Source organism: Triturus cristatus, chromosome 10 (assembly GCF_964204655.1).
Source record: "Triturus cristatus chromosome 10, aTriCri1.1, whole genome shotgun sequence".
Taxonomy (NCBI): Eukaryota; Metazoa; Chordata; class Amphibia; order Caudata; family Salamandridae; genus Triturus; species Triturus cristatus.
Genome location: NC_140593.1, coordinates 369,609,056 through 369,634,411, shown reverse-complemented (window position 1 = coordinate 369,634,411; position 25,356 = coordinate 369,609,056). Strand labels below are relative to the sequence as shown.

At 42.1% G+C, this 25,356-nt stretch overlaps 1 protein-coding gene across 1 annotated transcript in view; it reads right to left on the bottom strand.

Annotated features, from left to right (window-relative positions):
- DNAH11 (dynein axonemal heavy chain 11) overlaps positions 1 to 25,356 on the bottom strand; it is a 3,007,685-nt gene that overhangs the window by 1,301,408 nt on the left and 1,680,921 nt on the right. Inside the window, exons 52-53 of the mRNA XM_085631597.1 lie at positions 5,951 to 6,113; positions 1,100 to 1,223 (exon numbers count right to left, since the gene is read on the bottom strand). Coding sequence (XP_085487723.1) covers positions 1,100 to 1,223; positions 5,951 to 6,113 — 287 coding nt within the window. The remainder of the gene's footprint in view (positions 1 to 1,099; positions 1,224 to 5,950; positions 6,114 to 25,356) is intronic.

The following is a 25,356-nucleotide window of genomic DNA, read 5'->3' as shown; positions in this document are numbered from 1 at the left end:
TGGCACCCAGGCAGGGTGCCATGTCGACTTTGTTTTTACTTCACAGGGGCATGCAGGCTGCAAGGGTAGTGGCATTCTCACAGTGCGTGGGTCCCAAGGGGCCCTCTGCAGCCTGCAGGCCCTAGATACCAAGGGTACAATTTACTAGGGACTTACAGTGGGCAGATGTACCAAATGGGGGTTTGTTTTAGGAAAGGAGTACTGGCCCAGGGGACCTAGTTGGCAGGGACCCTGTGTATACATTAAATCTGGGCAGTGAACTCCGCTCCGCTCGCAGAGTTTGCAGATTTTTCTACACTCTGCGTTATGCGGAGCACGCGGAGTTCTGAAACGCTGCTTCACGTAGAGGAGCAGAGTTTTTTTCCTCACTCGCGTTTGTCGAGATTTTTCATCGTTTGCGATTGTCAACATCCAGTTGGCAAGCGTGAGCTTGGAAAATAAGCATCCCGGCAAGATTTCTCAAAGGGGGCAGTCAGATTTCTCATTGCGTGTGGTCGCATATGCTAGCGACCGCTTGTGTTGAGAAACCGTCCGTTCACGTTGAGAAAGCAGCTGCTTAAGTAAAAATCTACGTGAGCAGCAGAAAGGAAGGAGCTCCGAGTAGCGTGGCGGAGTATTTTTTGCAACTCCGCCAGGCTTAGTATACATTTGAAAACAAATCAAAACCAGGCAAGAAGTGGGGGCCAACCATGCAAAAGAGGCAGTTTCTCACAAAATACATACAAGCCCCATCATGGAATGCTTATTCATATTGTTCATAAATGAATATTGAGTTGTTTTCCATGTGCACAGTCAGCAAAAATAATCTCTAAATTTCAAAAATGGTAAATCATGAGCGTGTCCTCATTGGATTCAATGAAAGCACCAAGCATAAACACTGCCTCGGCGATCTATATTTTTTAAAGGTCCCTTAAAGGTCAGCAAGTCTGCACACACATTAAGTGACACGCACTGTAAGGTAAATTGGTCTACTGGCTTATCCCAACAATTTGCCCAGGTAAAAACCTGAAAGACAAATTATCTATTTTTAAAGTTCACAGTAACCAGTGATAATTTGTCACTGGGAAGACATTTTTCAAAAATGTGTTGCTCTAATTACCTGATGCCAATAAGTCATTAATCAGCACAAGGAAGTGTTCATCTGGAACCTGGGCATCTGTTAACAGAAACACAGTGGGCATGTTCTTGGCTCCTGTCTTGATATACAAGTTGGCAAGGTCTACCTGTAAGTAAAGGAAGGTATAATTTATTTTTTGCTAAAATGTTAACAAAGCGCCATATGCCTCCTGTGTAGCTCTATGTGTTTCACGCCAAATTATTTCTGTTTACTTTTCTAAACATAGAAAACATTGCACGGTTTTAGCAGTTCAATGAAGAGAACCTGTGTTTTGGCACAACAATGTGCCAGAGTAGCTAAGGAAAGACTGTTAATCAATGAAAACACATCTTTGTGTAGTGCAGTCTGATATTGCAGTAGGGTTGCCAAGCAATTCCCAATGAAGCCTCTCTAATTGCTCAAACAACAACCAGCCACTGCGAGCAATGCCTGCAGCATGTTTTTGTTTATGCAGATTACACGTGATGCTTTTTGTATTTATAGATCGAACACAGCTATGTTACTGCAAAATGTCATTTTGCAAACATTCTAAAGTAGCCTGTAAAAGCCATAATGGTCACAGCAAAAATATTCTGTAAAGTGTGATGTTGTATTATTACACATTAAAAAGCGCACTAAGAAATTACCTTTTATACATAAGGTAACCTAAGTATAAATGTCCATTACGCATATTTCTTTTTCAGATGTTAATTGGAATTAAACCCAAAATATTAAAACTTTGCTATCAGGAGTACATTTACAGGGTTGCGAACAGCAAATTTCACACCGTTAGGTGAGAACTATGGATTGCTAATCTAAGGAAACCTGTGCAAAGTGTATAAACATCTATACTGTTAATTTGTTGTTGCATTATTGCAGGGTCAGTCTAAGAAAGAAAACGGCCCCTGAATTAAAATAAAAGTACCCCCCCCCCCACCTATCGGAGATTGTATGCATTTGTGCTTGCTACAGGTAATGCTTGTAAAATTACGTGTCTACAGGACAAAACTTCCCACAAGACCGCTTAACATGCCCACATACAGCCCTAAAAAAGCCTCATGCACTGACCTGTCCGACCAGCCCTTCAGGTCCAGCTAGATTGCCCTAAAAGGCAGCCGACCGTGCTTTATGGAGGTGCCCATTGCATGTTTAAACAAGTACTGGCAAAGCCAATAGGTGTGGCATTGGGCCCTAGAAATTTGGCATTTTTTTTTTCTCATGGTTTTTGCAAAGTTTTATTGTTCGAGAACCTGCCGGAGCCTCATCAATGCAAAATAAAACATTGGCTAAAGGCAAAAATGTTTTTTGGTCTCAAAAGCACATGCACTATCATAGTACTCTCTGACTCGAATGGAAACTACTTTGTGTGAAGATGTGCTCCTTGTGAAAGGACTGCTTGCTGTAACTTATAGCAAAGTCAGTAATGGTTGAAGTGAGCTAAAGCATTGCCCCCTTGACAAACGTGATTGACACAACCACAGACCAATGGATGAAGTCTGGATGAAGACCCCTATATGTGATAATTTTATTAAAACAAAAGGTCTTGGCTAACACAGAACTACAAAAGTCAATGGGGTCTGGCACTGGCTGGTATTGTCTTGCCTTTGTAAAAGAACGCATGAAAGAAAAAAGGGGAAAAAAGGCAAGAAAGAGACAGAAATAGAAAGAAAGACAGACAGAAAGAAGGAACGACAGAAATACATGACATAAGGCAAGAAAGACAAAAGGCAAGAACGAAACATGCAAGAAAGAAGGTAGAAAATACAACATGAAGGAAAGAAAGAAGCCTAGAAATAAGGTAAGAACAAAGGCAAAAAGCAAGTAAGAAGGAAAGAAATCAGGCAAGATAGAATGAAAGGAAGAAGAAAAAGAAGGAAAGAAAAACAATCAAAGGAAAAAAGAAGGAAAGAAAAACAATCAAAGGAAAAAAGAAGGAAGACAAGAAAAAAGAAAAAAGAAAAAACAAGAAACCAAGAAGGCAAAACAGATGGAAAGAAACACAGCCAGAAGACAAGAAAAGAAGGCAAGAAAAGCAAGAAAGAAAGAGAAAGAGGAAAAGAGAGAAAGAGAAAGAAAGAGAGAGAGAAAAAGAAAAACAATGAAAGAAACAAAGAAGGCAAGAATAAAACAAAGGCACGAAAAGCACAAAAGAAAGCAAAAAGCAAGAAAGAAAAAATAAAGAATGAATGAAGGAAGAGAAGACAACAGGAAAGAAAAAGAATACAAGAAAACGAAAAATGAAAAAGAACAAAGGAGAAAAGAGAAAGAAAGGAAGGAAGAAAGAAGGAAGGAAGAAAGAAGGCAAGAACAAAAGAAAGAACCCATAATGTAGTACAGAACAGTTTCAAATGGGCACAATCTGTAATCCTGTGAAATCGAAGTAGTGAGATAAACAATAAGGCACTCCAAAAGACATTTAGAACACCATTAGTGAGAGGCAGGAACTGACAAGTCTGGATGTGCCTTGGTTACTTCAAAAGTGCCCTGCTATCAGGCTCTAAACACAAAGGCAACACTAAAGTAATAGAGTAAAAACAAAAACAACGGCATGGCCTTCTTGTGTATGAACAAGATGCAGCCACTGAAAGGGCAGGTATCCAGTGGCTTAAGTAGGCTGACCCATTGCCCCATGCTGTATGATGTAGTGGGCACAAGCAACATTATTTGAATGACAACAGACCAATGGATAAAGAGGGCTGGCTGAAAGCCCCTTTAATTAAGTATATTATACATATCATTTTAGTAAAATCAACAGGTCTTGGTTAATGCCAGACCTAAAAAACACCAAGGCAGTAAAATATACATTGGCCTTTAATCTGAGGGTTCATGGTGATCCAGATTTGGGAGTCAGTAGGAGTTTGCACCTGAACCACAACTACACCATGTGCTGTACTATTATCCTGACAACATGATGTTACCTACAAACGTTCAGCAGGTAAAACCTGATTAAATCTGTGTGTGTAAAATGCAATATTTCATGTTTGCTACTAGAAAAACGTGATATCACCGCCTTAAACGCGGCAGCTTTGCTTAATCACCATACGGTATTACCGCATCATTTTACGTTGTCACTCATAACAAGTTATAAATTTGCCTACATGGTTTAAGTAGTATTTCTCAACCATTCTTTCCTTGCAGTGTACTGTGTTCACAGTATAGATATAAAATGACTCGGTCCTCCAGCATGTAACCCACTTAATTTGACCTAATCTATACCACAAGCTCCTTTACATGAAAAACATCACAAAGCGTTTCCAGAAGAGCATGTTCTCTCGGGGGCAACAAGTATTACATATTTCTACCAAGGTATATTTTCTGCTTCCTTGTGCATCAACCGGCTAAAAGCAAGTTTTCTGAAATGGGCCATTTCTTCACTGAGAACAGCAATCAAATACCCTGGACAATTGAAGCAAAAATCTTAAGTGTCTTGTGAGTCGTAGACAGGGAACATATCTGAACATCAAGTTGCAAATTGATGGAAAGGAGAGAAGGCCCCTGAGGCTGGCGATTCTAATTGTGTTCAAATGGTCCATGAAAGACCCAGCATCCCTAGAAAGTGCAATGCATCCTGATTGGCCAACCTGGTGGTTTATTCTGACCTTTTTTGCATTCCCTGTTTTCTTATTTCTAAATAAATTACTGAATAAGTCCCAAGAATAATTTATCTTTAAAAAACTGCTGGGGGGGGGATTGTTTACTAATATGGGGAATGTAGGTAATGCAGAGCACCCACAGCTTATTTTCTGTTGTAGAAAACTATGAATAGTTTGCCATTGTAGCTCAGGGGATGAACCTGTCCTATAAGAGGGAGAGAAGTTGCCGGTGGTGATAATTTTGCGAAATAGACAAACAATTGCTATATCCCCATAAGGCAAAATACATGAATTTTGCGAGATTTGACCGTCTAATAATACTACACTCCAATACTGTTCTTTCTTCCCAGAACACCTTCGATCATAAAACTAATACCCTAAAGCACAGACAGCTGTCTCCCATATCTCAACAATTCTTTTTGTTGAAAGTGTACAACCTTTCCAATATAAACCGTAAGAGGTGTTCTCCTCGAAATGTATTTTTGACTAGGTTACTAGACATCCTTTTGTAACACGGAGTAACAAACCGAGGGCCAAGCCATTTATGCAAGCTAAGTGTGAAGATAGTGGTGGCACCCTGGTTGCTTCATCGCTTCATTCTGGAGCTTCCCCGCTGAACGTGGCCACACTTAGCTGGTCTTTTTACTGTAGCCATCTCTGTTTTTACAGTAGTACAATCAAAATATAGCTCATTTTTTAAAGGCATGGCCTCAGTAAGACGTTTTTATGCTTTTGATGGTGGTGCTTGATTTTAATAAGGTAGTGTAGGAAAGTGTTGGTGCCCTACCCAACAGTGGTATTGGCAAGCAAGTGTTGTTGTGTGATGTGGTGGTTAGTGTAGTTATAGTGTGTTCTGTGAAATGATTGGTGGTGATAATGTATTGATCGATGACGTTAGTGTGGCTGTGCAGGTGGCAGCACACTTCTGTCATGTAATTGTGTGGTGGAGTGATAAAGGGTAGGTGACTGTGGTGGATGGGGTTGTCAAAGGATGACAACAATTTGGAACGCAGTGTTGGGGTGGCAATGGTTCCTGTCCAGTGATATGGTCATGTGATGTCAGACTCATGAACATGATCATCAAATAACCTCAGAAAGAGAGTTAAAGCTTTCTACAAACATAGCAAGAAAGAAGCACTCTTGTAAATCTTTTGTAAGTGATCAATCTTTGCATACATATTTGTTCTCACATTATTGGAAAAAAACCTGTTGAAATACTTGTATTTTTTACTTTGGGTGAATGACATGCAACCGTATGTACCCTTAGTTCTTGAATCCCGTAGGCATTTTTTAGCGTGATCTGAAAGACCTCAAGCGAGCTGATGTAGGCCGCAAGCCTTGATAGACTTTGTTTGCCGCTGCCACCCACTCCAATGAGAAGAGCATAGCCTCGGGATGCCTGTAAGATGCGGCTGATGCGACACCTAAGAGCAAAAGAATAGAATATTGAGTTCAGCGAGGAAACCTACGTCACGAAACAAACATATTCATGCCCATAACTCCTTGTTTTTGCTGAATAAGGTATCTTCAAAAAATAGCTCACCAAAAGTGCCTCCTCAATGCTTTTATTATTCTATGTACATATTGGAAGACAGTTCTAATCTTAATATTCAGTATATCTATATATAGTTTTAGAGAAAAAGGCATTTTAATTTCTTTGAAAGTTCTATGTACTGTTTACCATATTTTCCATTTAGTACACTGAACCACTATTAGGCACATTGGCAAGATACAAAACAAATACACTCACCAATGCACACCATATTATTTTGTTTCAAAACTGACAACATTCGGCCAAGCTAGCCACAATCAAAACAATTCTTCCACCTACTAAAACGTCCCTATAATTTGGCCATAGTACATGCTATGCCAATATCGCACTACACTCACAGAGAAGAATACCGTCACAAGGCCCTTTTCACCCAGCACAGTAACTAAAAGAATGCTCTTGCGGCAAAAATTACTAATCATCCCTTTAAAACGGCTGTTGGGAAAGCTAAAAAGTGCTATGTGACTGTTTAATTTGTTTCAAGGAATCAAATACCTGTGGCATTACAAAAAAAACACAATGGAAAGGACATAGGAGGCAAAAAAGGCAAATCACACAAAGATGAACATGTCTGTACTTAAGTGTAATGGAAAATTAAAGACCTATCAGTTTTTTGCCAATGCTTCTTTGTTTTTCTCAGTGGAACGCCATAAATTGCAAGGGTATGACTAGACTGGACTCTTGTGCTTTGCTGTTCCACAAGCGTTAGCGTTTTGCTTCCATGAGTCCCAGCAAGGTTTTATCTGGTTTGGGGCATTGTTCATGGGGCACAGCTGCTTAGCAGTTTAGAATGGACTGTTCCTATTGGTGCAGGATCAAGGCCAATTCAATTATGTTTTCAACTATAGCAATGCATTTTGCCGATGGTGTGTGGCACAGACTGTTGATGCTGTGGTGTCAACAGTTGTTGCTCTGCTAGTGGGTGCTTTTGCTTCTGAGGTCTCTTCCACTGTAGAAGCTTTTGTTTACTGTGCTGTGGTTCTTGATTTGATTACTTACTATGGTTCTGTTGAATGCCTTGGTATCAAGTGTTACTTCTGTGTGTCCCTGACTTAGTCTCAGCTGTGGAGACAGTGGTGGCCCTTAATGTGGTCCCTGCAGTTTCAATAGTTGTAGTCACTGCTGTTGTGTTAGATGTTGTTGCTCTTGTCACTGCTTTGGTAGCAGAAGCGGTTGGTGCTGTGGCCCCTGCTGTAATTGCAGCTATGGTTCCTGCTGTTTGGGCAGCTGTTGCTTCTGCTTTGGAACCTCCTGTACTGGCAACTTATGTAGCTCTGTGGTCACTTTTTAGGTCTCGCGTACGCAGCGCACATGCGGTGCATAGGAGGAGACCTTTAGAAATCAATTCAGTTTTTCTGCCAAAAACGTGCCCACATTGCATTGCTTTCAATGGCAACGCGTGCACGTTTGTCGATTCCCTTGCAGGAGTGAGCTTTGTAACCATTTGTTTGTAATTAACTTTCAAACAGATGGTGCCCTTGCTCGCTCCCGCAAGGGAAACGTTATGCGTGCTCTGGGCCGCACTCCCCCCACCCCTCCCACTTGTTTTTCTTTCTTCTGTGCAAGTGTCATTCGTCAGTAGGTAGTCTCTTTGAAAGTGCGTGCTTTCGGTTAACAGCGCACCGAAAAGTCGGTAACATAGCCTAGCCATTTCTGGGCAGTGTTAATTCCCCTTCCTAAGTTTTCCCTTCTCTAAGGACGCAGGGGGGCAGGAAAACAAAACTTAAACTTTGCCGTTGCATCCACTTAAGAACCTGTTATCTAGGTTTTCTCTTGCATGGGAGAGGCTCGTAAACTTGTGTTTGCTAAGGGTGCAGTCTGTCTAAGTGAATGGTAAAGTATCTTGCGCTCGTTGCGTGTGGTCGGGTTGATGGGAAGCGTGAAATAGCAAAATTTTGCGTTACCTGCGTGCTGGGACTACCAGTTTACACCGATTGAGCAGAGCGCTGCCTTTAGTATTCTTCCTTTGTATCTACAATTTAAATATTTTTTGACTATCCAGAAGAAATACTGTATACCACGCTTCGGGGAGACGTGTATGCATAACCACATCCACAGAGTGTTATTGTATTGCAGTGTGAGGTAGCGCTGCAGGAAAGATTTTTCCGTCGTAGCACTAACACTGGGAGGTCAGGCTGCAAGCGGAGTGTAAGCTTCTCCTGTGGCTCTGGGGACCGGGAGGCTGTTTTATTGCAATCCTTCTATGTGGGAGTTAGAGCACCGTGTGGCAGTGTGTGCCCCCAGGGTTACAGGTTAAGGCGACCGCCCTCATTGCGGCTGCCTGTTTGTGCCCCGCCTTTCCGCAGGCAAGTAGACCTATGCTGTTTATGTAGAGGGTGGAGATCCAGCACAGCTTTTCCAGCTCTCCCAGCCAGATCTGTTTTCTCAGCCCCGCTCTCCTCCCCCTCGGTGTCTGTTGGGATCTTCTGCAGAAGTTGGTACTCCTGACGCTACCTACCTGCCCTCACAGCTGGAGCGTGGCTGCCAGACCTTTGATGGCCCCTTTCTATCAGTTGTTGCCCCACCTCCCCTGGCTCAACTGGTCCCGCAGTGGTGGTGGCTCTGGAGGTGACATGTGTTATCGCTGACTGCTAGCATTTGCCGTTTTTCTCAACAACATTTGGTCATTTAAAATGTGAGAGATGGTAAAAGCCTGTCGTGTTTTTTTTACCCCGTGTTGTCTTGTATCTGATGAAACTTTAACGTGAAAGGAGAGTACGTCTGCGCTAGATCGATTTTAGAGATACCACACAGAAATGCATTTACTTTTATTGGCCAACGGAGTCCCTAAAACAGGGAGAGTATGTAACAACAACTTCTGCACTCCCCCAGAATGTGCCCTCATTAGTTGGATGCACTATGCAAAATTTTTCCAACGCTCGCATTGTAAATCGTAGTTCAATATCTCTTTATGCTCTTGTCATGTTAACTCGAATGTCATTCCTGTTTCCATTAATTCTAAAGAGCTACAATGTCTGTTAATTTGCAACTGGTAGCACGCTTGCACAGGGGATTGGGGGATTTTTTTTTTATTTGAGTATTATTTGTTCCACCTTAGATCTTAATTCTTTAATGGTCCATAACTTTTGCAATTATTGGCAGTCCCACCGGCAACAGGGGATGGAATGGGGAGAGGAGGAGCGTGGCTGTGACTCTGTCCTGAAATCACAAGCAAATGTTTATCAATATTACTAACATTACTTAACAAGAAAATCAGTTTTCTGGCAGCTGAAACGCCACCTTCATGTGAAAAGCAACAATCATATAGGTTTTCCTAGAAAAAACGTATATCCTGTGGGTATTTGTTATTCTTAATATTCTAGATCATTTACATAGTACACACGAACAGCGTCCTTCCTGCCTACATATGAGATGTTTTTGTCACCCTAGTATTGGTACTATATTAGGGGTCTGAAAGAGAGCATGCAATAATCAGACCTTCAAATATCATGCAAATCTGAGTGTGAGAATATCATGAGCCCCTGCAGGGGGGTGTCCGTTAATGATGTGTGAAGTGGTATGAAGAATAAAAGATGGACACCTTTTCTCCCGCAAGATCTGGAAGTTAAAACTGTTTCACTGGAATTCAATCTAATCAGAAGACCGTAATGGATGTAACACAATGGGTTTCATTTTAAAACACAAGGTCCTATTGTTAAGTTCCAGTGACCAGCCAATATACTTATTACGCATACTACATACTTCTTCTCCATAGCTTTTGCCTTAATTGCCCAGTGGCGTTTTTCTGCCTTCTTCTTTGCCTGTGCAAGCTAAGTGATTGCGATCACCCTATGTACACATCAAGCATTTAGCTCTGCTGTGGTTACTGTTTATATGCCTCCTCGCTTGTGGTGGGATAAGAACACTCACATTGAGCAAAGTCACTCATTAATTGTGGCAGGTGAAGTGCTCACACGCCACAATGTTGTTGTGCCCACCCTGAGCCAAGAGCAGCTCTCCCTATGCACCTGAAGCTCTGATCTCTCCCGATGGACCGCTTGCACCCTGAGACAGGAGCAGCCCACTGCCTGCATCACCTTTTATTCACATTTCCCCTATCTTCTCTCCATCTCCGCTGCTTCCCGGTCTCTCTTCCCCTATTTCTCTCTCCTTCAGCTCTCTGACTTGCCATTCGATCTGCCTCTCTCTCTACACCAAGCCTTCCATCCATCTTACACGCTTGCTTCCTACCTCACCCTTTACAACGTCCCACCCTTCCAGGTCTTTTTCTCTTGCATACTTCGGCCTTTTACACTTCTCCCTCCTTCCTGCTCACCTCTCAGTCCGGACACTTGTGCTTTCTCCTATCTTCCTCTCCCCTCTATATTCCACTCCTTTTAATGCATCCTCTTCCCTGTTCTCGCACCACAACTCTTCCTTCTCTCAGCCATTGCTGATCTGTCCAGAGCCGCAGCACGACTCTGCTCACCACTCCCCACCGTAACCACCTCCGCCTCCGCCTCCCTTCTTACCAGGACAAGTATTTTTTTCAGCAAGCGCAGCCAGCATTTGACAACCCGTTTCTCTTCCACAGCTCTTTAAACCTGCTTCCCTCCACTGCTACACAAAAAGATTTCACTCACCCCATATCACGCTCACAACCATAACTTAACATCTGCACCAACGCCTCCTTTGACTGCATGCCCCAGTGTGTAGCAATTGTATAGCAATTCAGTTCCGAGCGGCACAGCACCCAGGATAATGTGCTGCATGGCTAAACACTTATAAGGTCCTTATAAGGTCGTAAAGGTGAGACCTATTGGCTATGCCAATGCTTGTTTGCATCAGCTGTCGTTGCTACTGTGGTTCATGCAGTATTGGCAAGTGCAGTCTTTCTGTAATTTGCTCACTGCAGATGTACCTGGCATACTAGTAACCGTTGTTGCTTCTAACATTGTGTCGACTGCGGTTCCTGGATTTGGTGAAAGCTGCGATCACTGCTGCAATTTCAGTTGCCATCCTTGCCGTGGTGGTAGCTGTGTTCATTGCTGTGATCCCCGCTGTTCTAACTATGGTGGGTGAACAACAGCAGGGTCATTTCCTTAAGACTGGGACAAAGCTTTAGGTAATCCCCTGACACTGCCTTATTGTGCAAAGGTTCATCACCAAGTTGGCCTGTGCACCTCCTAGCGCCATATTCCTCAAAGAGGTCCTGCATGATCTAAAGCCCTTTGGACAGCTGGCACAAACCTGTGGATCCGAATGCTGCCTGACCCACCATTAGTGTGTGTTATAAATGTACCGAAACATTCAATCAATCAATTTAGTACAGAGCTACATAGGGAAGCAAGGTCACGTGGTACCCAATACTCAAGATACAGCATAATTCTGATCCTAAACCCGGGATATAAAAAAATTTCCTGATCCCACAGCTCTTAAGTGTTAATGCTGATGCACTTAATTCGGCTGTATTAGTTTCTTGTTTTCCCTCCCCCATGGGTTGTATTAATTATATTTAGTGCTTTTATTTATTCTATTGTTCGTGACTGGATATTGACTAAAAATATGGTTTTACAAGTTACCATATTTTAGCAGGAGAACGTGGATGTTCCTGTGATAACTTTTGTTTACAAACTTGTGTGTATGCAGTGTTGAATGTGCATTTCGCAGTTATTTTGTTGCTTTATTGGATTGGTTCAAATTAGAATACTTGCTTACTATTTTAGCTACAAATTGATTTTTTTTTACTGTATTAATAAAGTGTTAGTGGTGTTCTTTTATACAAAAGGACAATTCTAGCTTGACATTCTTGTATTTATTGTAAAATAATTTTATTGTACTGGACCTAGACTCAACCTTTCCGCTATGAACTAAGAGAGTGATCCTGACTTCCACCAGCGTGTGACGAAGGCGTGAGAGGACAACTTTCCACCCCAGTACAAGGATTCAATGTCTTGCTGATGGAAACACCAGCAGTTTCATCTTTTATATTGCTCGGGTGTTCCTAGGTTATTCCTGATAAATATAATAAGGATGTATCTTGTGAAGGATGTGGTCTGGAATCTAGCAAAGACACTAAATAAAATACATTAATAAATAAGACATGATGTAACGTCCGTGCCTTCAAATGTTTATTACAAATTAAATCTTGGCATTTGCTGAAGATGAATTCACTGCGATATTTAATCATGAGGTGATTTAAATACAGTAGAGCAACCCAGCCAGCTGTTTAGATATCTTCATTTTTATAGAGAATATCAAAGACATTGGACTACCGCTCATCCCATAACGCCATAAAATGTGATGAGAACCAAATTAAGTTTGATAAGTGCCAATAAATGTCCTTTTTTAGTTTTTTTATAAGCCCTTACATTTAGGGAGCATGTATTTTGGTTGACTGAAGAACAGTTTTCTTGATCCTATTTAGAGATAATGTAGGAGTGCATCAAACTCTCGCATAGTCAGCACTAAAATATACTCTATCGTAACTAATGCACTAAAAGGGGTGGAGCAGTTCATACTAAAGAGTGTTGTGTTTGAAATATATGTATTTAGAATGTGATTAATAATGTTACATGACAATTTATGTATTAACGTGACAGGGGAAGAATAACCTAAAATGTCGGATTGTGAAATACTTAATTAGTATGTATACAACTAATGTTTAACATTTATACATGTAATTTGAATTAATCATGTGCAAATGCATTTACACTGAGACATTTATGATTCATTGCATTTATTTGTGCCTTGAGCAATTGCATTTGTTTTGTGCGTAGAAGGATGCGCAGATTCTGTAACCCTCTCACTTGTTTACTTGGCAAATTAGTCCTCAAGAAAAATTTGTTCAGTTTCTGCTCACATTATGTTTTGAAACTCACGTTTAACCTTCAAGCATGGAATGTACACTGCTGAGTTGTTTCTATTGCAGTAGTGGAAAAGCAGCATTATTTATAATAACAGAGTTTTTGTTAATAGATAGCAAAGCATGAGAAAGAAGTGTCGGTCAAGGGAATCGCGGTAACATGCAAGGAGAGGAGTTCTCATGGAAAGGAATTTTTGAGGACAAGAAGAGATAACATGCTGTCTGGATGAGAAGGGGTGCTGAAGCATTTAGTTGTACCAGAGCTATGGAATTTTCCCAAGGAGGGGCCACATGAGTCAACGGCAGATATTATGTGCTGTGTTTTAGTTAGGAAGAGATTCCATCTTGGGTTTCCTTAGTGGGCAAACTTATGCTACTGCTTGTGTTGCTTTAAGCCACTTGACCAATCGTCAGAATGTTTTCTACTGAAGACTCTGATGGCTGACACCTTTCTCCTTTCTTTATTCGAATTATGTCTTTACTCAATGCTCTAGATTAGGGGTTGTCCTTATTAAAATAGTGTTGGGAAAGTTAGGTTAGTTATGCTCATTAAGGAGAATCTTCTGATGCAATTCAACCTTAATTTTTTCTTTCTAATTACCTGCGTCATTTTCTTCGAATTATTCATTTGCTTTGTACTATATAGGGTACATCTCTTAAGGAGATTTGGCTTTTCTCTGATCTTTTAGTACTTTTATACGATTTTATGGAGAATGATCTACATTGACTTGTTTCTGAACTTACTAAACTCAGATCAAAGAGTTGAGTGGATTGATGGGTAGCCACACTGGTTGCACTGTATTGAAATGATAACCAGTGATTTGATTCCTTGCACCGCTCACTCTACTAGAAAGGCCTATCTTCTCTGGAAAGAAATTGTGTAAATGGGCCTAGACTTTAACAACTGCCTTGATAACAGCACCATTTGAAGTTGACCTTTGAGCACTACAGTATTGGTTAAGTATATGAAAGTATTTTTTAGTAAATCTTAACTTTTAGCAAATAAATTGCTGGGAGGGGAGTAAAGAGACTGCACTCAGAGGGGTTTACAGCACAAGTGCTGATGGAAGAGCCCTTGAACGCTACTTCTGGTTTTAAAGACCAGAGATGACGTGCTCACTAGTCATTAACAGAGGTGCAGTCAGAGGGAAATGCTTGCATTCATTGCCACAGACAGCATTACCCAGGGGTAAGGTTGCGGCTGCCTAATGAAAGGGATAACTAGGCTCTAGCAATTGTCCTATTCTAGATGCTCCTTTTACTCCATGACAAGTAGCCATACTATTATTATCATGCTTGATGCTTCTTGATGCTGCCTACACAACCTATGCGCAAATAGCATTGCCGAGAGCTAGGTGCTGAGTGTCTATGGAATTGATGCTAATATTTGCTATATCGTCATGTGTCAGGTGGCTCATGATATACCTTCAGCAGTGGGGTCAGTCCTATGGATGCCCAAAAGATCTTATATTGAGAACCCAAAATAGTGTGGTGGGGTGGCTGCATCATGGTAAAGCCCTTGTTTGGAGAACAGCAATGGTCTGAAAGTGTGAACATTGAGTTTGGAATGTTGCCATCAATTCAGACAGCTAAAAACAAAAGACAAATTATATACCAAGTTTTTGAGGGGGCAAAGCCTGAAAAAGACATTGTGCTCCTCCACACTCCTGGAGGTGTGTTTGACCACAAGAAATGTCAACAATGGCATCAACTACACACCTTGAGGTATGCTCGGCCACCACAAGTTCCAATGCCAGCATCTGCTTTGCAGGCAAAGCCGTGACAGCCTGGCTTTGTGAGTTATACAGAGCTCCATTATTCTGAGACTGTAGTCTTCCCTCTTAAGATAACATTTCTCTGAGTGGACCTGCTAAAAGTACTATTGCAGATAAAGTTAATCTTTGTTTCTTGTTGCATTACTAGAGATGGGAAAGAGGTTGCCTGTTGAAAACCTTAACAAACCAGCAGAAGGAATAGGCCAAAAGAGAAGGAGAAGCAACCAAGTTGAGAGGAATCTGAGCTTGATTGATAATTTCAATGACAGCACTATTAATCAGACAGCACCAATACTTTCATGCTTAGAGGTAAATGGCAGCTATGCAGAGCCGCTCCATTTTCTGCTGCAGCTCACTGACCATTTTGGAATGCCTCTACCAGGTATCGCCCTGAAAGCAGCATGGTAAAAAAAAGCTCACAAATTCCATATCCAGCTCACAGTGATCTCATGACGTTTCTGTGCGAAGGCAGTCGGTGGGACTGGTGGGCCAGTGCCCCATCTGTAATTGTCCTAGCCCATCCTTGTGACGCACTTTAAGGTGACAGCTGCAGCCAGCAAAAACAGGCACTGGCCTCTAAGCCAGGGAGGAGAGCTGTTCTTCCTGTTTACATTTCAGTCTTTACTTACTCTTGAATTCCCTAAGAGTATTTGATTTTTTTGAGAATGTGTTTCTGAGTTTTTGTTTTCATGCAAAATATTAATCATGGATAGTGCTTTTTGAGAAAAGTGCTGTTTCTATATACCTGTGAGAGTTCAGGTTGTGGGTGGCTGTTAATACTGGGCAACGATTGAGAGTTGTAAAGTTCAAGCCGAAAGTAGAGCAAATTGCTCACAGTGCTTGTCAGGGTGTCATAGAGGGATTCAGGATCAGCCCTTGGCTTTACACAGAGCAATGGTCAGTTGTACCAATTGTAAATGTGCTTTTAAGTGAAAGTTTGTAAAGGAGGTACAGAGCTGTCATAATATTGGCAGTATGAAAGATAAAGAAAAGGCAGTGTGCTTACATTTGAGCATTTGAGCATGTGCATTGTGTGTGGCGTAGGTGAGGGGGAAGAAGATGCAAGGAAGTATGTACAGAAGACAGTGAAAACAGGGTGTGGAAGAAGAAGGAGATAAAGTGTGGGTAAGCAGATGGAGGGCTTCATAAAAATGATGGGAGACTGAAGAAGAAAGTAGTGTGAAGTGGAGAATTGTTGTGAATAAGACACACGGTAGAGTACTTTCACCTCTACAAATATATATAAATAAATATTACATTGGCAGTCACCTCTGGGTACGTTTACAGTAAAATAGAGTTTATATAGGAAAAGGATAGTGTTTTTGGTTTTTCTTATAAATTTGGGCCCCTTGATAAATCATCACAAAACTTAGCAAACAAGATTTCATTCCCCTCAGCTCCTTCCTGGAAAGCTTTGGGGTGATCTATCAAGCGGGCACAGAAAAAGGGTGAAACATTCAATAATTGAAGATTGCCTTGTTCAGCCACACATTAGGGTGATGCTTGTGCAGCAGTACAGCAAACATAAATAAATAACATAAATATGTAAAATATGGGGTTAGGATGTGTGGGGGTTAACTGCCCATGGAGTTGTGCATAGGACCTGGCTAGAGGTTGGACCCTGAGCCATTTCACTGCTGCACACAGTCAAAACCCATGGGAGTTGTGCACAGGGCCTGACTAGCGGTTATGCCATGAGCTATTTCACTGCTGCACACAGTCAAATGCTGTGCTCAGTGGGGGAACTGGGTGAATATAATCAAAAAGTCAGAGAAATTCACTAAAAAAGAAAAAGATGAAAGTGACATCATTACAGAAATATACGGTAATAAGATCTTGCCTTACATTAAAAAAAAAATAAATGGACGTTACAGTTAGGTAGGGTAATACAATTTTAGCTTACGGTAATAAAACGCTAGAAACCCACTGAAAGAAACAAAGTTTAAAGTGACCTTATCTTATAGTTAGGTGTTGCAATAATACAAAAAATAACATTTACACACCCAAAAATAACCACTGTTATCACCAATTATAGTTTACTGAGCTAATTGCTTATGAACCCACATTACATCAGTCATGGCATGTTAAATAACATCATTGATAACATCACTGATGGCATCACGCAACACATGACCGTTTGCTACCATCTTTTCATACTGGAAGGTATTTAGCAAGGTACATGTAGACTTAATTTTCTAGATCTTCTGTAGTACTGATAGTGGTAACCTTCTGCAACAAGCAGCATATAAAGCATATCTGTGAAAGCATTCAAATTAAGTAGATATGTTTTTTACTGGTATTGAGGTGGATAAGAAACTTAATGGGGGGTAACTATTAATGAGATCAGCAACTTATTAAAACTTTAAAACTGTTCAAAAATAGTGTTTTGTAATTATTTAGCTTACTGAGATGTGCCTGTTAAATACCTCTTGTGACACAGAATTTTAGGTGACCAGCTTCACACTAACATTATCCAATGATGATTCATGCACAACCAGACCGAATATATGACGTTACCACACAAACAATTACAACACATGCTTTTACATCACAGTTTTTACAACGCAACTACCATTACATTGCATGATTCTACAACGCATTTTTTAAAACTACCATTACAACGCATTCCATTACAAAGCATACCATTACAATGCATAATACTTTTAGTGCAACAATAGGGTAAGTATTGGATAGCGTAGGGGTAAAAATTACTATTCGCCCTCCAGTGAGTGAAACAGTAGGGAAAGTGTTGGATAGCGTAGGGGTAAAAATTACATTTCCCACTCCAGTGAGTGCAACAGTAGGGAAAGTGTTGGATAGCTTAGGGGTAAAAATTACAATTCCCAACTACCCCAAAACCCATACCCACCCTAAAACTTAAAATTCTCCATTACTGACTGTTGGACCTGCGATGGGCAAGCCCAGCACAAAGGGGGGGTAGCTTGGCTCGAGTGACAAGGCGGTAGAAGGCTGTTGTATTAAGCCGGCTATGACCAAATAATAACTCCCTGCACACCACATAAAAAGAAGGACACCACACCACTGTTATAGAAAAATACGTTTCGTTTATGTAAAAGTTCTCTGGGTTGGTAGAAGTTCAATTAGTTAATCACATTCACCTTTCTTACATGGGTTTGATTAGCTGTGTACTGGTTGCGTAGGAATAAATGGTTGGACTCTAATAAATAAATATACTGGATAAATATCAGGATTCAATACATTTGGAATAAATATCAGCAATGACTGGAATAAATATCAGCAAAACATCACAGTTGCATAGCAAGTTAGATACCGATCGTTTCACATAAATATCTCAGGGTCATACTGGTATCGCTGCCACCAATTAATCACTTTCAGGGTAAACACATTTAGATTGCCATTTAATGCGGAATGTGCGCTCTTACAGTTTTTGAAGTGTTCACGGGTTCGGGCTCTCTGGGCACAAGATACTCGTGATAATCCTTTAGTTGCACTTAAAGCATATTGCGCGTGTATCTGGAAGATAAAGACATACAATGACTACGGCAATTACACTCCGCGGCCAGCCGGTTTAATACTACTGCGGCCGGAGGAGTCTGTGCGCTTCTGTCAACGCAGGCGGGGTCTCCGAAGGCAGCTTCAGTTCACGAGTCCTCAGACCGTCAAACGGGCTGCCGGAGGGGTCAAACTACCTGCGCGCACAGTTCAAAATTGGAGCCGCACCTCAGTCCCGGAACAATGCGGCAACTTCAGGGGAAGAGACGGTCCCACCTCACTTTAGCTGCGCCAGTAAGCGCTCCAGTCAGTATGGCCCTTCTCCCAAGGGCGAAGGGGGGTTCCAGGGGCTCCGCGATCCTCCCTCCGATCTCACTCACGGGGGGGGCTCCCGGCCACAACAACAGTCCCCAAGTCACTCGGGCAGGGCAGAGACGGTACTCTCGCCCAAATGAAGGCCAGCCTTTCCCCGCCCCAGCGCAGCACCTCACCTTCTGTCCACGATCAGCGCTTCGACGGCGGTGGGCTCGGAGACATCCGAACGCCCGCCAGGAGGCATTTAAGTTGAAGGGGCCCTGTCAAGGGTCGCAGTCGCGATCTCACCGCTGGGGGAGGCGGGGAGGCTCTAACTATGGCCAAAGTCTCTGAGGGGCAATTGGGCACTCGCTGGCCAGACGCTGAAGGCGAGAGGTCACTGCTTGCGCTTCTGACTGGAACGCCAGACAGGGTCCACGCCAACAACCTCGGCTGTACTTCGGCCTGCGCTATCAGCTGCCTCAGGGGGGGGGGAACAGGGCAGGTGTCAATCTGGTGTCAAGTCCTCTTCTATGTTTCTTCTCTTCTCCACTTTTTCTCATCATGACCGCCAGGGACTGGGCCTTTTATAGCCAGTGCCCTGGGGTGCCAGCACGAGCCAGAAGGTTCTAGAACCTTCCCTGGCTGTGTCAATGACATGGCCCTTCCAAGGTGTCTTTTTGGTCATTAGGAGCCACCATACTGGGCTTCCTAAGGCAGCCATTTTGTGTACTTGTAACTTCTGAGGGGATTCCTGTCAGGTTTGCAGGTTACACAGAGTGCGCCAAAACCTCCAAAGGGTCAGAGGTCAGAAGGACTCCAATGGGAGTCACTCTCATAGGGGACAATGGTGTCCACAATTTTAGGGTTGACAACCTCAGTGTGTAATGCCACCGGTTCCGTCAGGCGCCTTGTACATAGGTGCTAGGAACTTGGTGAGCAACTGAGCGTCAAGGAGCATCTAGCCCCATGGGACAATACACAAAAAGGTCCTGGTAGACAAATAAAAAGCGACAAATTTTAGGAGGCACGCGGGAACAAAATAAATCATGGTGTGAGGGGACTCTCAGAAGCAGACAGGTCTAACACTGACCTTATAATGTATTGTGATAGCATGCGTTGTAATGGCATGTGTTGTAATAGCGTGCGATGTAAAGGCACTTGCATTGTAAAAGTTGCATTGTAAAGGCATTGCGATGTAATGCCTGTGTTGTAATGGACGTTTCCCAACCAGACCCTATGGACAACCTCCACAGTATGGAAGAGTACTCTACATATGTTCAAGAAATGAGCAGAATGGCACAAACTATTCTAACAACACAGGCATATTGCCACTTGAACAGTCTGTGAGTCACCCACAGATTACATATCTAACAATATATATTGTGTCAGAATGTTTACTTAACTAATGGAAATACATATCTGCACTTTATTAATCCTAGGCTTATTTAGAAATTGTTATAGCACTACAAGGGACTAAGTAGGTGCACAGCAATGCACCTCTGAATAATGTAAGGAGAATATTTAGTTTTTCACACATGCTTTGACAACAAGCTTTCGAATTAACCCACAAAATGTTTGAAATAGACATCTGCAACTCACAATAGTTCCTCTCAGTCTATAGTTGTTTAAACAAAGTAATGTATAAACTTTACTGGTACCTAAATTATGCACCATATATTTTTTACCTTACTGAATCAGGCTTGTTTCCAGTACTATACGTTTGCTATCTCACACATGTTCATAAAGTCAATCTATGCTATATATTTGTGTGCCCTTTACTACAGGCTGTGTTCTTTACAGTAATCTAGTGGTTTACAGCGTGGTTTATGAAGCAGGAGCATGGATGATGTCGTCAGTGATATCATCAATATCATCATTCGAGATCTCAAAGCAGTAGCATGGACGATGTCATCAGTGATGTCATAAATGTCATCATTCGAGATGTTCTCAGGGATGTCATCAATGATGTAATTTAAAATGCCATGAGTGATGTGATATGTGAGATCATAAGCTCTTCATGGCAGCGGTGCAAGTGATAGTTAGCTATGTAAACTATAACTGTTGAATTTCTGGGACTATTTGGATTTTAAATGTTAGTTTTTGTATAACTTTATCACCTAACTGCAAAATCACTTTAACATTTGTTTTTTGTTAGTGAATATTTATATATATTACTTATGTGCACACAGCCTTCATGATTGCCCGTTGTAGGAGCCCCACCTATTTTATCTATGACCACTTGTGTGCCATTGAAAAAATTACTTCTAGAGACGCTACTGCAACAATCAAGGCAAGCAGTATCATAGTTGAGAAACAGCAGGCTGTAGCTCCACAGTGCCCTGTGACTATCAACTTGAAGTTAAATGATTGTTATTATGCATATCCTGCAGATTGGGCTCATGTATTTCACATGGCTTCCAATTTTTCATACAACTGCTCTCAATTGCATAGTTGCACAAGTCTTTGTTGGAGTTGTATATTATTGTGAGAATTTCATAACCAGCAAGGAGCCACATATGCTGTACTGCAAAGGTAACCTACTCCAAATTACTTATTTATAAAAAATAAAAAAAAGAATAAATCAACGCTTTAGTAATGTCTATTTGTAGTGAGCTTCAAATTTGAGATTTTACTTCGGGGATTTTAACCCCTTCAGTGCCACGCCCTTTCCCCCTCCTGTGCCGGGCGTTGCACTAGTGGGTGGGGTTCATGACGAGATAGTCTCGTCATGGGCACAGCGCAACCGTGCTCCATGATGAGACTATCTCGTCATGGGCACTGAAGAGGTTAAGTGCAAAGCACAGTTGAGTATCTTTTAAATCATCAATTATGATTTTGTATTTTTTACACAGGGACCAAAGAGTGTTTACTGTACTACCTTTAAATACAGTATCAACTCCCTCTCACTGTTCTCCCAACTCCTCCCTTCTGTTTGTTTTTTCCCCTTCTAGTATCCAAATATAGAATGACCTCCCAGTAAACAATTATACAAAACAGCACAGCATCCTTTCGTAGTCTACATCCCCCCCCCAGTGTTTTGTTTGAAAATCAAATAAGTTATATTCTTAATTATTTTCTTTTTAATGGCTGGTGGCTGAGGCATGTGTGGGGTGCGGCGCTTTCTGCAGGGTCACCCCAGATTTTTGCCTTCCTTTGGTGAATCTATTTTTGTTGGCTTTTAGGACTAACAAACTGCCTACACCTTCATTTTTACTACTCCTAAGTATCCCCTAAGGAAGGCCCCAAAGACTAATTGGGCAGAGTGCATGTTATTCCTAAAATTGTTTTTCACAGGCTATCTCTCCAATAGACTAACACTGGGTTAGCTTATTGCATTTAATAAGTGATATCATCAGTTTGGGAACAGATAGAGAAATACTTCTTTTATTCATTTTAGTTGAAATCTAAAGTCCTCTTTAATGGTAAAGTTGGATTTTAAATTACTATTCTTTTAGAAAGTTGTCCTTCTTCAGCCCGAAACCAAATGTACCTTTCTGCAGGAATCCAGGGTCACACGAGTGTGAATGGCTCTCCTGTGGTGTGCTGTGTATTTCTCCCAGACATGGAGACAAAATGGCCGTGAATGTGGGGTAGGGTTTTCCTTTCCTGAACAGGATGACTCAGGGTTATACTCCACCCTTCCTGAGCTTTAACGGGTTGCCTGAGGGCTGTGTCCACCCCTTCCTGACTCCTAAGGCTGCCTGACCTTCCACTGATAAATGCAACTCACATCTAGACCTGCGTGCCATAGTCCCCCTTGGTCAGATTAGAGCCAGATCCAGGAACAGATTAAGGTTAGACAGAGGAGGCATCCCCCACCTAGAGACTGGCACTGTGAATAAGAACTGCACCCTCAGAACCTCTCACCATGACACTCCTGGAACTGTGGAACAGTTGAAGAATCAGAAGGACTGCTCTGCTGTCTGAAGAAGGAAGACAAGACCTGCATGCCGAGAATCCAAGATCCCCAGAATTGACTCCATGGATCAGTTGGCTGACCTTCTGTTTGAGCTACTGGGACACAACAAGATTCTCTTCAACTGCCCAGCTGAGCAGCACTGCCTGGATCTGCCAGAGCGCTGCTGCTGGCCCATGCTGGAGGGAGTCCTGATCCACAAGAGGTGCACCGTAGGTCCTGGACCCTTGGCTGCTATCAGAGGGTATTCCTCCTATCTCATATATACAATACCTGTGCTCCAGATGACATTTCAGAGGTTTTGGCACTATTCGCGATCACGAGTGGGCTTCACACATCAGCAAGGGTCGCTACATCTTCCGCCAAAGACGAGCTGTTCTTCATGCCCGAATCTCACACCAATGCCAAGCTCCGGTGATAACTTCTCCTGGCACTGACAACAAACCACGTGCAGCCCCTGCAAATGGGAAGATCCAGCTGAGGCTCCTTACATGGATACAGACTAAAAGAAGGAAACTTCTTCACTGGGATGAACTTGGTCTATGTATACAACCTGTGCTCTATTGTGGCCAACCCGAACATATCTTTGACCTACTGCAGCATGACCAGATACCTGAGATATCTGATTACTTTGTGCTGCTATTTTTACCTAGAATTTAAAATGTCATAACTCTGGTTCTACTGATTGTACTTTAGTTGTTTTGGTGCCATTTTGCTTATTAAATTTGACACTTTTTTCTAAATTGGTGAGAGATTTTTAATTCTTTTGTTGTGCTTTCAGTTTATTACTGCTAGAGTGTTGTATAAATACTTTACACGTTGCCACTAAGTTAAGCCTCACTGCTTTTCTCCAAGTTACCAGAGAGTTAAGCACAAGTTTCTATAGTGACTTTCGTGATTCACCCAGACAAGGATTGAGTTTATTACTTTAGTGGAGCTCACCAAGCTCAACTAATAACCCAATTTATTACAACAAGGCACACTGATTGGATTTTGTGTTTTTTGGATAATAACACATCCCCCATCCGGCCTACTCATCATTATACGGAATCTGTGAACCTACCTCTGACCGTGGAGACCTACCTTTTTGACCGATGCCCTGTGGAGATCCTTGATAGCTAAAGAGGAGATGGTGTGTTGACTACCCCTTCAGCCGTCACCATCCCAGCCGGTCTTTGGACAGAATTTGCTTTGTCTCTCCGTTGTATTCTCCCTCCTACCCCTTTACTCCACTCCCCCTTTCTCCTTTCTGCTCCTTTTATCCCTCCGCTTTGCTCTTTAATTCTTTTTCCTGTTGAGACCTAGCTCTTTGGCTGATGCCTGGTGGAGCTACCTGAAAGTTAAAGAGGATATGGGCTGTGGACTTCCCCCCCGGCCGTCACCTACCCAGCTGGACTTTGGGCAGACTCTCCTTCATCTCTCCATCCTATCTACCTCCTACCCCTTCACCCCATCCCCTTACCCTTCAAAGCTCCATTTATTTTGTCTTCTACACTCTTGAAATGTTTTTCTAGTAACTGATGTAACGTGTAACTGATGTAATTTTGTAATTTCTGTGGAACCTTATGTAAAGCACTCTGATACCTCCGGGTCTAGCCAGCGCTATATAAAACTCCCAAAATAAAATAAAAATAAGTAAAGTGCATTGGGCCCTGTAAGCACTTACCTTCGGTCTTAGAAGAATTTCTGATAAAAATGTTCTGAGAAGATAACACTCAGCAGGGCATGGCTGCAAGAGGTGTCTGAGGACGGAGCATCGTCAACGGACAGGCTTGGGTCCGAGCCTTTGTGAACATTTCTAAGTTTGGATTTAGGGGCCGATTCACAGAACTAATCTGAGATAAAATCCTAAACTTATGAATTTCGGTATTCACAAAAGGCATTTAGTAGTAGTAAAGTTAGGAGTCCCAAATTTACTACTACTAAATGCCTTCTGTGAATACCAGAAGTAGTAACTTTAGGGTTTTATCTCAGTTTAGTAGTAGTAAAGTTAGGAGTTCTAACTTTACGACTACTAAATACCTTCTGTGAATACCAAAAGTAGTAAGTTTAGGATTTTATCTCAGATTAGTTCTGTGAATCGGCCCCATACTCTCTAAAAGGAAGGTTAAAAATCTCCAGCGGGATGAGGCAGTAGCCGAAGACAGTTCCATGAAGCTGGATACCCCTTTGGCAAAGGACCGCTGAAACGGATTTGCTGCTTCAGAGAAGAACATAGCAAGGGAAGCTGTGAAGTCAATTCAACTGGCAATGCACCATGAGTGAATAGGCGAACAGACTGGTCCCAGTCTACTCCTCGGTGTCAGAGCAGTGTTTAGCCAAAACACACTTTTGAATTTTGCCTATCTGGTCTCCTTCAGCACCCTTTCCAAGGGTCCAGGACTGGTTGGGCACCACTTGGAGGGCCAGGACTCACTCAAGCTGAGTCTAGGTGTGGGTTCTGGTGAAGAGAGCGGTTATATTCCAGAGTCAGGCCCATGTTTGCTTCTGTCTCCAAATCATTGCAGCACATGTATTTTATTCAAGAATAGCATTGGTTCAATAAATATATTTAAAACGTCCCACTATGTATTCTGTATACTTCTCTGAGAGAAAGCCTGCACAAGTGACTGAGCAAAAGATTCTGTACTGTTTACATGACCCCTGAGTGGTCGGGGTTGTCAAGTTCAGTGGTTGTCAGAAACAGTTTGAACCCTGGTAGGTAAGGGGGCTTACAGTGGCACTGTGAGCTAGCTGGTCTATAGCCAAACATATCCTGCGGGGTGTCCAGAACCAGTATAGGCACAAAGTCCTCAGTTTATGTTTGCAAAGCAATGTGCAGATCCTACGGATTAGTAGAAACTACACAACA